Source organism: Vipera berus (genome assembly GCF_964194415.1).
Source record: "Vipera berus genome assembly, chromosome: 5".
NCBI lineage: Eukaryota > Metazoa > Chordata > Lepidosauria > Squamata > Viperidae > Vipera > Vipera berus.
The window spans coordinates 48,461,316-48,475,853 of record NC_138207.1 but is presented as its reverse complement, the minus strand read 5'-3'; the positions used below and the strand labels follow the sequence as shown (position 1 = coordinate 48,475,853).

Here is a 14,538-nt window from a genome sequence, read left to right as displayed (position 1 = left end):
TTGGAAATAATAAGGGCTACAGCTTGTACTGGTATGAAAGATGGCAAACCATTACTGTAATTTATTTTAGTTCATGTTTATGGCTGTATGTTTGTGGAACTAGCATTCCTATGTATAAACAATCCTTAATTACCCCCTTCCCTTCATTTAATTCATGGCAATTTTTCCTTTGTTTTGACACCAGAAGCAGTAAAATTGTAATGTATACTAAACAGACAAATCCAGCACTGGTTTTATCAGTCTGATGCTATACTTCACACAGATGTGCAAATCACTGTGGGGTATTACCTACTGTACGTAAATAAAATTACTAATATACAGTGTGGTTATTTGCTTGGAGACTGCTTTATGATTTAATTAATGTAAGTGATCTTATTTTCATTTAAGTCTTAGGCACAAAGCCTGCTTGGTGAACTAAACATTGCCAGGAAAATTGCAGGGATTTGTCCAAGCAATCTCTGAGAATTGGGTACAATTAAACAGAAGATATATATATTCTGATTTTCTCCCTGTTGCTCTCAAAGTTTGCTCTGATGTTGATTTGGGGAAAGGATGCTTTCTACCAATAGTTCTTACTGCCCTGAAAAACAGATCAGACTAGAACTGTAGGAAATACCATAAAGAAGGTCTCACGTTTCCTAGTAGGTAATTGTGACTTCTTTTATATGTATAATAACGAGAGAAAGGCTTAGGTTCATATTAAGTTTATTGTCCTAATACCATCACTTATATTTGTATACCCTTATAATAGTTGTACGTTAATGTGATTTGGTGAAGCCAGCCAATAGCCTGAGATAGGAACAAAATACTTTTGTGAAAAGCCATCTCAATATTAACAACCATATAGCCACCAAATCAAACCATCAATGTCTCTCATGCACACACACATAACACAAAATAGATTTTAAAAAGGACGTTTAATGAAATGAAAATCAAGTTAATCAGTATATAAATTGAGAGCAATAAATTACGGAAGCCATCCAACAATACAAAAGCTGTAAACATATCATCATCCTGATCCCTGTCCTTTGAAGGCAAAATGGCAGTTGCAGTAGCCAAGGCTACTGTCTAAACTCTAAACAAAGAAAGTGAGACTTGGCATACATAGAGGAGGATACAACTTGCTCCTTACAGGAAATTAAGCCCAAAACATTTGGGGAAATCAAGGATATTGCTAGGCAATTTCCTGTGATCAGTATTTCTGTATAGAAATGATTTCATAGCCAGTTCTGCTCAGCAAGTGGCAGCTTTTTTAGCACAGGGCAGTCTTGTTGAACAAACCAATACTTGCACTGATTCAGCAGAAATGCACAGACCACTCTAGCCATTGCTCCCCTTTTGTCAGAACTGGAGAAAGTGGATTTTCAACATAAGCATTAGGACTAGAGATTGAAAATGCATGTTTTCAAATTCTGACAGCTGCATCTGCCTTCAGTACTTTCCTTTTAAAAACAAATTTCTATCTTAAATTGTGAGTGGGAATACAGTACATTCATTCTCTTGAAAAAGATGAACACTGACAGTACATGACCAGTTTCAAAACCAGAGAAGCTATATTTTACAGAATCTTAAGTGCTCTACTGCCCACTGTGAAAAATCATTCTTACATTTATTTTAGCTGTATTTGGCTAAACCAAATTTGACCACCAATCCAATGCAAAAAAGAATAGAGATAATGGAATATTATAACCCTTACTGTCACCTGTGACAAAGCTGTCTGTAAACAGTATGTGGGGGTTGTGATACAAAGAACAGAAGGTTGCCAATTTAATTTACTCAACTCTTATCTCTTCTTCATTAATATAACTATAATCTGTTTAGCTCCCAAGCTTGGAAATGAATTAGAATCAATATGATCAGCAAGTAATTGACAAAATATCACTTTTTCTGGACACCCTTGGATACAAAGGTGTCAAACCTGTATGAATTCTACAAGACTGACCAGACCCCGGACAGCCTCACAAGAAATTTCAAGATAATTCAAAAGCTTCCATTTATTTTCCACTAGCCAAGGCTGATCTGAAAAAGATGTAACAAATTCCCCTTGGCTCCCACTTTTTCCTTTTTAAATGGGTCATGCAGTCATTGACAGTGAGAAGACGCTGCTCACTGTTATCTTCACTCGCAATTAAATAGTCTTGATTTCTCGAGAGTGACTCTCTGTAAAAGCTTGACGCTGAGATTTCACTGTCTGAAGGCGTCTGCCGTGCAAGCTGAATTGTGACCAGGTGAGGAGCTGCAGTAAAGCACAGGTCATGGGAACAAAAACAAGGAGGTAGAAGCAGCCCTGGCGTAGTGTAGGTTTCCAAGCTACACTGGAAGCCAACCTTGGCTGGGCACTCACTATACTGCTCAAGGGATCCCGCTGAAAAATGTCATAACCTGGGTCAAAAAGAAAGATGAGAATGAGAACCTGGGTCAACCTGAAAGATGAGAGTGATTTCAAGAATTGAGACGCTCTAGTTTGATCTTGTCATTGTAATTTTTACTGGAAACTTTTTCCATTTCTTTCCCCACTGTATTCAGGCACTTCCAGATTAACAGCTGTCCTGTTGCCTCCATTATCTGCTTTTGTAAATATAATGAAGTCAGGCTTGAACAAGTTCTCAACATTTATAACCAGGACATTATTGGAACGGCCATTTCTTTGTAAGGCTACCTGATTCACAGAGCAAAAAGTAATAATTGTCCCTTCTGATCAATCAAACATAAGATATGCCGTGCCTGTTCCCTCAGTTTTGAACCAAAATTCATTTTCTTCTCTCTTTTTAGCAAAAAAGTAAAAACAAGTGCAGTTGTAAGGGCCACGTGACAGCAGGGCAGTGGGGCAGGGATTCTGTTTCTTCTTTTATACTGCAACTGCACTTCTCAGGAACATCCTTCACTAGAAATACAAATATTTCCCTGCACGAAGTGGTCTTAGCAAAACAAAATAAAATGAAATTCTCTTAGGCACAAAGCCTGCTTGGTGAACTTGGGCCAATCACTTTCACTCAACCCTATGAAGGAGGCAGTGGCAAACCATTTCCGGAAAAAAAAACATTGCCAGGAAAAAAAAAAGCATTGGCTTCCAGTTGCCCTCCGGGTGAGATTCAAGGTGCTGGTGATGACCTATAAAGCCCTAAATGGCATGGGCCCGGATTATCTGAGGGAGCACCTGCTGCCAGCGTCAATTTCCCATCGTCCTGTGCGCTCCCACAGGGAGGGCCTCCTCAGGGTACCGCCGGTCAAGGATTGCCGACGGGCGATCCACAGGGGGAGGGCGTTCTCTGTGGGCGTGCCTGCCCTATGGAATCAACTGCCAACGGAACTCCGGACTGCCCCCGACCTTCGTTCATTTCGCCGGGACCTAAAAACCTGGCTCTTTGAGCTATCTGGTCTGGACTGAGGGGTTTAATATTTTTAAATTGTGATTTAATTTTTGTGGCTAGACTTAATTTAATTTATTTTAATTTTATATTGGATTGTTTTTAAATTTTGCCTTGTAAACCGCCCTGAGTCCTTTGGGAATAGGGCGGTATATAAACCAAATAAATAAATAAATAAATAAATAAATAAATAAATAAATAAATAAATAAAAAAATAAATAAAATTGCAGGGATTTGTCCAGGCAATCTCTGAGAACTGGGCACAATTAAACAGGAGGGGAAAAAAATACCATTGAAAAGTTGGTGTCCTTTTTGGAAGTAATTCTGTTTGTAGCAGATACAGCCAAATCTCTTAACAAGAATCCTTAAAAGTTTAGATTAAAATATTTTCCATCAAGCCTATTTAGTGTAGAAAACCCCCATTGCTTTTGGAGGTACCTACTGGGTATGAGGTTTATCCATGAACAAAATATCCTAGCTTGTTATTTCAATCACAAAGCTCACTGGTGTGGTATCTAAAAAAGCAAAACATGAACCACCACATCACTAAGGGAAAGGGATTTTTTTTTCTCCTGTAGATTCATAGATCAGCAAAAAATTAGAAGGACAAGCTTAAGAAGAGCTTTTCTAGATTTATTGAGACATATTCCCCAAGAAAAAAGATTTGTAACTAATAAGCTGATAATAAAAAGCAAAACAATGAATATTATCATCACTGATGTGTTATCAGTGCACCAGTTGCGGCCCTATCTGGACCGAGATGCCCTACGCACAGTCACCCATGCGCTTGTGACCTCCCGGCTAGACTACTGCAACGCTCTCTACATGGGGCTGCCCTTGAGGACCACTCGGAGGCTTCAACTGGTGCAGAATGCAGCTGCGCGAGTTGTTATGGGAGTTTCCCGATACTCCCGTGTAACACCTCCGTGAGCTGCATTGGCTTCCAGTTGCCCTCCGGGTGAGATTCAAAGTGCTGGTAATGACCTATAAAGCTCTAAATGGCTTGGGTCCGGATTATCTAAGGGAACACCTGCTGCCGGCATCAACTTCCCATTGTCCTGTGCGCTCCCACAGGGAGGGCCTTCTTAGGGTACCGCTGGTCAAGGAATGCCGGCAGGTTATCCCCAGGGGAAGGGCGTTCTCTGTGGGCGTGCCGGCCCTTTGGAACCAACTTCCCACGGAGCTTAGGACTGCCCCCGACCTTCGCTCATTTCGCAGGGACTTGAAAACTTGGTTTTTTGAGCTGTCTGGCCCAGACTGAGGGGTTTTAATTATTTATTAATGGGGTTTTAGTTTAAATTCAGGGACTTAATTTAATCTTAGTTTTAATCAATTTTAACTTTGTATGTTATGTATTTTTAATTTTTCCCTGTAAACCGCCCTGAGTCCTACGGGAATAGGGCGGTATACAAGTTTAAATAATAAATAAATAAATCTGCCCAATCAGAAAAGGGATCAGTTATTATCCTGCTCTGATATTCCAGTCAATTCTCTCACCGCCCTTCACCTACCAGTGTAAGCAGAAAGCAGCCAGGTGCCAATCAAGGGGGCAAAGGTTTGGCCTGGTTTAGTTACCAAGGCCACCATGCCAAACAAGAGGGCTGAGGCAGCCTGCTGCCTCCGATTTAGCACCAAGTCTTCATCCACCAAGTCAGACACCACCAGGTTCAGCAATTTGCAAGTCCCTTCAGTAAACACACGGTTACTAAGGAAAAAGAGAGGGAGGTTGTGAACAGAAAGCACTAGCATCAGGCTAAGAGAAATTTCATTCTTGGCTGATTTGCAACAACTGGGAGTTAACTCAGTGCAAGAAACTCTCTGTTTGTTTGCTTATGTGTATTTGTCTATAAATATACGCATGAACGTGGGTGCATGTACATCAGGAGTGGGAACCAATTCCTGGCTCAGAAATTCTGGGAGTTGAAGTCCACAAGTCCACAATGGAAAAGCATCAAATTTACCATAGCCTATTCATACATTTCTTTATACCTTCTAATCTCCTGTGGCCATCACAATCTGACTTTAATGGCAAATAAAAATAATACAAATGTGAGCTCAAGCCAAAAAACCCAAAAAACCTATCCCCACTTTAATATGCTCCTAACTATCATTAGCCACAATGACACATACTGTATTAAAAACACCTCATTCCTCAGGAGCTAGATTTGTAATATTAAAAAAAAAATGAAAAACCCACTGAGCTTCAGAAATCTGACTCTTCAGTTATCCCAAAAAAACATTAGTATCTCAAGATACATAAATAACCAAGCAGGCACCCAGAATTAAAATATCAAAGAATTTAGCTTCACTTCTATGACATCAATTTATGTCTAATATTTTATCACAGCAGGCCTAGCCCATTGTGTTTACCTAGCCCAATTCTCCAGTAACATAGCAACAAATACCTGGCTATGAAGAAACAGAGCAGGTAGATCCAGTCTGGTCCAGCAAGAAGCATAATCACACTGAGCAACAGTTTCAGGAAGAAAAGCCCTTGCACCACAGCATATACGCCCCACCTCCGGCAGAGAGAGAGGAAGTAGAGGTTATTGAGGTGAGGAGCCACGTAAGAAACACCTGAAGCAAAGAATAAATAAAGGAGAGTCAGAGCTTAATGGCACAATCTCTATCTATATACAGAAGATCCTGGAAAGAATCTTTCATCATCTAGAGGAAGTGTAGGAAAAGAGACCTCCCTAAAATCCTGAAGTTAATACCAAACTAGACATGTTTTTTTCCCCTTGGTAATGACTTCCTTTGCATTTATGTACCTAGCAAGAAATGAAGACGTAAACTTATATATATTCTGAATAAACCAGCTAAAATTACTTTGGGGACCTTTGATTTTAAGAACTCAAAGCATAAAATGGATCTGATTTCACTGCACTAAATATCATTTTTAGCAGGGAAGACTAGACACATATCTTACAACCAGTCATGTTCCTCCTTTTACAATAGCCACATTACCCTAATCAATCAACCATAATAAAGGTCAGACATAACTAATGTCTGATTTTTTTTCCCTCCAAACAACCTTTATTATGATCAAAGATCAAGATAAGGAGGGTGCAGTACAAAAAATGTAAAACATAAAAATACAACATACAAAAATAAAATTACACAAAAGCTAGAATGTATAAAAACAAAAATCTGAAAAAAAGTCTAAAAAGAAAAATAAAAGCAATAAATGGACATTAAAACATACATTTTATTGTATTATTAGAAATCTTGATACCATGTATTATTTCAATATAGTGATGTTTATAGCTTAGACTCCAGAGTATCGAAAATAAGAAAACTATTCTGTCAATATTACTTTTTAAGATAACAATATTACAATAAAAACATCTAGCTTTTTCATACAATTTAGAATATAACATCAAGAAAACCACTGCAACTCACACTGAATTGTGATATGATAAATCTTTTGATCTTGTTAATTGTTGAATATTAAAGTACCCATTATGTTCTTACTTGGTATGTGTGTTAATGAAAGGAAAAAAATAGATAAACAGAGCAAATTTAACAAGAATCAAAATACTTGAAATAAAAAATAAAAGAAAAAAAAATAAAACAAAACATTGGGTTTATAGCCTCTATCTGTTAATCTGTGATATTTACAAAAATTTAAACTTGATTACCGGTATATTTGCCAGGCTGCATGAAAGGTTTTATATGTGGGAACAATTCTGGCTTAAATTTAGTGAAACTTCTATTGTGTATTCTATTTGCCATTATCTCATATTCTCCAAATTAACATTTCCGATGAGATAGCCATATCTTTCTTTCAATGTTGAGCAAAATTTATTCTTCCTACTGTAAGCACATATTTTGTTAAATTAGGATGTTTTTCTTGTTTTTTTCTGAGATTATTCCTAGTAGGTTGTGGTTTCATTTCAAATTTAAATTCCAAGATTTTCCAAGATCATGCACGTCTTTCTAGTACTTTTGAGGCTTTTTATATGTCTAACATCTGTGGTACAATGTTTCTGATGTTTCATGACATTTCCAATATTTATTTCTCAATGGACAGTCTATTTTAGATATTACTGCCAGAGTTTGTATACCACCTGTAAAACAATTTGTACGAATTTTCTTTTACATTATAACTTGCTGCAAATTTTATAGATTTAGTCCATAATTCTTTACATTGCTGTATATAAATTCACTACTACAGCATTTGAAATTAAATCATTCAATTTTCTGATCACTGAAAATCCATCAAAATAGGACTCTTTGGCAGATGCCATGATGAGTATGACAATAAGCTTTCCCCCAGAGAAGGAAAATTGAAGCATGCATAGATGTTGTTCTGAATATTCATTCTGGTTCTTTTAGCCAAAGAACATGTCAATTTCTGCAGAATAGGTCATGTTTGTTCTCATTGTGTACATGGTTTAGATTACATGAATTCAAGTTTCATATAAACTAAAGAGCCTTCCACAGTGACGTAAGTAAACATTAATTGATTCCTGCTAAGCAAAAGCCTTTGCATAGCACTAACATCTCTAAGGACTTTTTCCATTTAAAATGGAATAAATATTTATGATCAATAGTAGGGTTTGAGATTTGTTTTGTTTTAAAATTTAGAAGTCCAAACTCATACTAAATAGACCACACTCTGCATGATTCTAGATTCTAGATTCATTCTAGCCTTAAAAAAAACCTGTACTAAGTGAAATTTTAAAAAAATATTGTGAATCTAGATTTTTAAATTAAAGCTCTCATAGCGCACACCCAATATGGATGATAGTTAGGGATTCTGGAAATATTAATCCAAACCCCCTGGAATAAATAAATTTGTCTGACTCTTGAACATTGGTTTGCATATGGATCTGAACTATACTAATCTGACAAAGTGATAGTAGGCACTTTAGTATCACTCATTTGTGGGACAGAGAGAGGGAGTGAGGGTGGTAAGAAAGGAGAGATCACTAAACAACTTATTAGCTACAGTAAGCTTATCCAGTAAACCGTTAGAGAAAAAGGAACTATGAGGATACAGAAAAATTTAATGGAATTCTGTTTGGTTGACTACAATTCTATAGTCTTTTTACAGGTCCTATTTGTTTTCATGAAATTCACACACTAAGGATATATATAATGCCACCTTTAAAAGACTACAGTTTCTCATGCTTAATTAGGAGAGCGACCAGAACTAACTTACATAATTTGGATCTATACTATTGGATAGTGCATTTCTTATCTGTAAACTTCCTTCCCCCCCCCCCCAACCGAGAAATAGAAGGAAAAAATGTACTTCCAGAAAATGGTGATCATGATGATTCAGCTGAGATGGGTCATATATTTTCTATCTTTAAAGAGGAATAACATCCATTCTCCAGTCCAGCTTCATACCCCTAAATGTGCCCAGGTAACACAGTCACTATACGTTGCAATTGAATACATCTGCAGAACCATTTCTGGAAAATCCTATGGCTGAGCAGTGCTTCTTACTATTCCCTCCTTGGACTTACCTAGAAGAAATGATCCCATTGAAAGGGAGATGCGATCAGACAGCAAATGCTCCAGGAACAGAGGGAAGAAGTTGCTGTTAAAGTGGCAATGAAAAACCTGCAAAACACATTTATAAGACCTATAAAAAGACAATTAGAGAACAAATAACATCCTGTATCCCTAATGCAATACCTGCCTCACATATTTGTATACAAGCTCAAGGATAAATATTCAAGCCAGTTCAGTGGGTCTGTATTAGATCAGAAAGAATCAAATCTGCTCCAGAGAATGATGGAACCAAGTAATTTATATTGCACAATCAACCCTAAATAAACCCTTTGAAGGGAATAATTGCAAGATTACTGCAACATGCTCTACATTGGGCTGCCCCTGAAGAGCATTCAGAAATTTCAACAACACAGGTGCCTGGGTAGTAAAATAGTGCCAGATATATGACACACATAGCATCACTACTGTGTGAGCTGCATTGATTATGTTTCTGGATGTTTCTGGATGCAATTCCAGATGCTGATTTTCACCTTTGCAGCCCTACATGGCTTAGGACCGGGTTTCCTGAGGGATTGCCATTTTCCAAGTTTCTCTACCCATCCAACTTGATCTAGCAAAGTAGGCATGCGGCAGATCCTGTCAGCCAAACAGTCTTGGCTGGTGGGGATTAAAACATGGGCTTTTCCCAGTGATCACTGCTCTACGGAACATCCTCCCTTCAGAAAGTAGAATGGCCCCAACCCTGTTAGCCTTCATAAGAAGCTAAAAACCTGGTAGGAAAATATGAATATTCTCATACAAGCCTGTATTGACATCAGGGTGACAAAATTATTCTAAGAAAGGTTATCCTTTATTATTTTCAAGATGCAGCTGCTGCTGACTTTGTAACACAACAATTATTTGTACCACATTATACATTATTCCGGTTGTACATTATTTTTGCTAATATGCAAATAAACCAGAGTCTGCACTGCCAATTAATACTAATACTGTATCAACATATATCAACATCTGCAAATGTTAAGAACATCTACTCATCATATAACAAGAAATGCCATATTTGAAGACAGAATAGCCTTATAACCTTTCCTCCTGTAATATAAAAAAGTACACTGATAAAGAATGCAAAAAAGGAATCTTTGTTCTGTTGCACACCGTAACTTTTGAATATTAACTTCAAATTTCTTCCCAAAGGGAAGGCATTGCTTTTCTTAATGAAAAAAGCACAAAAACATTTAGACTTCTCAGGAATGTTCTTATTCCATCATACAAATTATTTTGTCTGAGAAACGGGAAACTGAAGCGTTTATCATAAATCTTCCCAATAGCTGACTTGTCACACACAGCCAAGATAAGACTGATTAGTCAGTTTCATTCTGACATCTTTCAGATCATCACTTCCTAATTCCAAGTTTCCCAATCCATTGCTTTCTAGATGTGTTGAACTATAGTTCTTAGAAATCTTAGCCAACATGCTCCTCAACCAGGCTGCCTGAAAATTGTAATTTAAACATATATTGCATACACTTGACAGAGAAAATTATTGGAGATTTATGAAATTATCTGGAAGATCATCAATATTATGCTGGATAGGATCCCTATCAATATGCTAACTGGGCTTTTACCTAGTAGCCAGTACTGTTTTGTTACAGGGACTATGCAACCCCTACCTGCATTAAATTCATGAAGACAAACCATAGAAAATTTTGGTGCCTGGAGAGCTGTTTGACATACTCAGCCAGTGTGATTCTTTTATCTTGATTTCTAGAAGGATGATCAATGTATAATCTGCAGGAACAAATTTCCACATTTTTAAGACAGTCAGTATAATGAATTCAGGTTTTTATCTTCTTGAACATTTTCTTGGTTAGGTAGAGAGGATAAAGTTCCAAAGCAACCATATCATGCAATCGTATCAGGATTCAAATGAATAATAGTCTCCGTCTTGTGCTTTTATATAGATGTATTTTTATCCAGCCACCAAACCAAAAGCAACACAGAATACAATTTGTTTAAAAGAGGACTCCAGTAAAACTTTCAAGGGTAATTTGTCACCATTTTGTTACAGAAGGCAAGCTCCATCTCTATTTACAGGGTTCATTTCAAAAGTGCTCTAGAATTATACAACTGAGCTTGAGGCCAATTAGCAGATACTGATATTTTGTTTCATTTTTCTGTATGTCTCAATATTAAAGCTAGAAAGTTCATGGTGAAGGACAGAGGACACAAGGAAAGAAAGACAATTATCATCAACTATATTGTATCAGAAGGGAAGAGTCTAGTGTCCTTCAGATATTTTGAGCCTCACCTTCCTCTAGGGGTTATGCCGAGAAGTTCTGATGGGAATTAAAATCTCTAATTTTTGAATGACAGGCTTTATTATCTATTACATTATATTATAACTTATACACAGAGAGAAGGTTTGGCATGATATTAGGGCACCAAAGTAGAAACTAGGAGTCTGTAAGGTCTAGTTCTGCCTTAGGCACTAAGCCAACTGGATGACTTTAGGCCAGTTACTCTCTCTTAGCCCTAGGAAGGAGGTAATGGCAAAGCACTACTAAAAATCTTGCCAAGAAAACTGCAGGGACTATTCCAAATAGAAATCACGAAAAAGGAGGAGAGAAGGAAACATAATTTTGAATAAAAAGGAGATAGTGAGCACACATTAAAACATTTTATTCGAAACATTACAAAAAGTTTTAAAAGAAAAGCTAAAATATTAGCCAAACGTTTTTGAGAAATCCAATCAAATAACCTTAGTCAATTGCTAAGCAGCCAGTTTCTAGCATTCCATATTTTATTTGGTTAGCAGAAAAAGCCCTCAACTATCAGAGTGAACAGGCTTGTTCTGCACAAACCTCATAGTTTTTCACATATATGGATTAAAAGCATCCAGGATAGAGGGATCAAGTACCAAATCCAGTCAAAACAACCTCATAGTTTAATAATGTAAATTTTCCACCACAGTTGGAAAGCATGTTTTTTTTTGTTTCCCACCTACCATGGATCAGGAAGCTCAGTCATGCACAGCTTTTTAAAAGGACCTGCACTCTTTACAATTTGAAAAGTCTTTGTCATTTCTTTCACAAGGAATAAAACAATACTTGGAAAAACTGAGCCTTGGTGGAGCAGTGGGCTAATGCCTCCTTAAGTAACACCAGCTGCCTGCAACTATTGCAGGTTCGCATCCCACCAGGCTCAAGGTTGACTCAGCCTTCCATCCTTCCAAGGTAGGTAAAATGAGAACCCAGATTGTTGGGGGCAGTTAAGCTGACTTTGTAATAATGCCGCTTTGGGGCTGTGTGAAAGCCCTAATAAGCAGGCATATACATAGAATGAAGGCTACTGCTAAGCTTGTAAGCCGCCCTGAGTCTTCGGAGAAGGGCGGGATATAAATGGAATTAAAATAAATAAAAAATAAAAATAAAAAAGCAGGTGCTGTTTACCCACAATATTTTGTATATACTGGGCAAGTTATTTAAACTTGAGAAAAGATACTAGACAACCAAACACCACTCACTCACTCTTTTAATGCTTCGTTTTCATCCCATTTCACGTGTCCACCTGTCTGAAGCCTTTGCCTCAGTAGCCATGTGGCCAAGGTAAACCCAAGTGCTGAGCAGAAAGCCAGAACCACACAGAATACCCTGAAGGAGAAGAAGTCCTCTTTGTTCCACACAGCATAGGACATAAAAACTGAGAGGGAACCAATGGCACTAAAGAGTGAAGAGTAGAAGTTGAGGTCAGTCCTATCCTTTGCAGACACAGCAAGATCAGCAAGCAAAGCATTCTGGTTTAGATCCACCACAGTAAGGAAGCTGTCGTATAGGCAGAGACAGATGAGGAACTGTAAGCCTGGGTTGGCCCAGGCAATCCAAAAAGCCAGAAATGATGCGGCAAATAATGGACCATTGCGGCTTAGAGCTTTGAGTCTCTTCGAAACAACTTCTGGAGTGGAGATTGCTATTCCAGACCTAAAAAAAAAAGGGGGGGGGGAGAAATTGTCTTTGAAAACTGGTTGAACTTCACTCCATTTTACTCATTCATTCTTAAATCAGACATCACCTTTTTGCCAAATAGTAAGCTAATTTGTCTCAAGCCTGGATTCAAAGTTTCTTCCCTGACATTCTCCTTTTGCTGGAAACTATCTTCAGGGACTGGCACACAAGTAGAAAGTATCATTCAAATTTCTCATTAAAGAGTTGGAGGCCTTTCTCCAAACTAAAGAAAAGGAACTTTTTGTTATAATCTAGGCCTCTGAAAGGTTGGTTCAAGGTCCACAGGATTGTAGTTTAAATTGATATAAGAGGGTAAGCTTGATTACTTCACAGCCTGTCAACTTATAGGGAAATTAAAAAACAAAGACATACGTATTAAGAAAAAAAATCTTGCCAGTACAGTAATAAAGCAAACTACATAGCTATCTTTTTTCTGTGGAGCTTCCAATTTTAAGCTAGTTTCTGACTAGGGTGTCTCAATGTCCGCAAGATGCATTGCTATGAATAGTGTGAAATCTGACATCTTTAATGAAACATGAAATTATTACATTTTTTAAAACTACTGTCAAAGAGCTTCCCTCTGTTTTCCTATGCTGTTTAGACTTTGAAACAGGACATAAATGAAACTCTGCTTACTGCTGGGTGCTAAGAAAAGCTCTGTCACTCAACCAGCCAAACAGAGGATCGTTGAGGCTGTTCCAGATCAGAAAAATAGTCTAGGAAAAAAAAAAGAGAGAGAGACTTAGATACTGAAATATTTAACCTAATCTATTATTTTACAAGTTAACCATGCCTATATTGGGAAGAATATCCACAATAATCGAAATGCCTATATACATACCCTTTTAAGGAGTTGCTTAGAAGTGCACCAAGAATGTCCATACAAGATGCAAAGCACTTTTACCCACTTTGGATCTGAATACTGCATACATCTAATCTACATAAAATGTTTTTTATGCTTATGCCAGATTCTTTCAGACTAATTACTGTACTCTGAAATTATTTGTTACTGCCACTCATTCACCTAGACCAGGGGTAGGCAACCTCGGCTCTTTTATGACTCATGGACTTCAACTCCCAGAATTCCTGAGTCAGCATATGCTGACAGGAATTCTGGGAGTTGAAGTCCATGAGTCATAAAAGAGCCGAGGTTGCCTACCCCTGACCTAGACATTCACCTGTCTGAGACGGTATAGGTTCTCCTGCTTGAACAGGGGGCTTGACTAGAAGACCTCCAAGGTCCCATCCAGCTCTATTCTATTCCATTCCATTTTAAACTTTACCCAGAATTATAGCAAGCAGTAGTTTTTACATTTCACTGTCACTGAATCTTTACAACCAATGCAAATGCTATAGCATACATATACCGTATTTACGTTTGCATACATACTGGCTAATTGATAGTTCACACATCTACTGGATTTTTTCAATGATAAGTATGCCATAATAAATTATAATTTAATTTCTGAAATATCACATGCTATCTCATGAAAGGAAGGGCCTAATGCAGATTTTCGAAGTTAAGAACTTACCTCCCCAATCCAAAAGGAAAGCTTATCAATTTTATATATAGAAACAAAGGTGTCCACATAGTAGAGGAGAAACACGTTATGCAAAATTGAAATAAAGAGAGACAAGGATCCATAAACTACTCCAACGGGGACGTTGAATAGGCAAGCTAAAAGCCTCAAACCCATGTTGAT

General features: G+C 37.5%; 1 protein-coding gene across 1 annotated transcript in view; it reads right to left on the bottom strand.

The window, feature by feature from the left end:
• Positions 1-898: 898 nt before the first annotated feature.
• Positions 899-14,538, bottom strand: part of MFSD13A (major facilitator superfamily domain containing 13A) — a 16,797-nt gene continuing 3,157 nt past the window's right edge. Inside the window, exons 2-9 of the mRNA XM_081328294.1 lie at positions 14,368-14,538; positions 13,472-13,551; positions 12,362-12,811; positions 10,505-10,622; positions 8,846-8,942; positions 5,774-5,945; positions 4,880-5,073; positions 899-2,382 (exon numbers count right to left, since the gene is read on the bottom strand). The exon at positions 14,368-14,538 is cut by the window's right edge and continues 88 nt beyond it. Coding sequence (XP_081184420.1) covers positions 2,129-2,382; positions 4,880-5,073; positions 5,774-5,945; positions 8,846-8,942; positions 10,505-10,622; positions 12,362-12,811; positions 13,472-13,551; positions 14,368-14,532 — 1,530 coding nt within the window. The 5' untranslated portion in view covers positions 14,533-14,538 and the 3' untranslated portion in view covers positions 899-2,128. The remainder of the gene's footprint in view (positions 2,383-4,879; positions 5,074-5,773; positions 5,946-8,845; positions 8,943-10,504; positions 10,623-12,361; positions 12,812-13,471; positions 13,552-14,367) is intronic.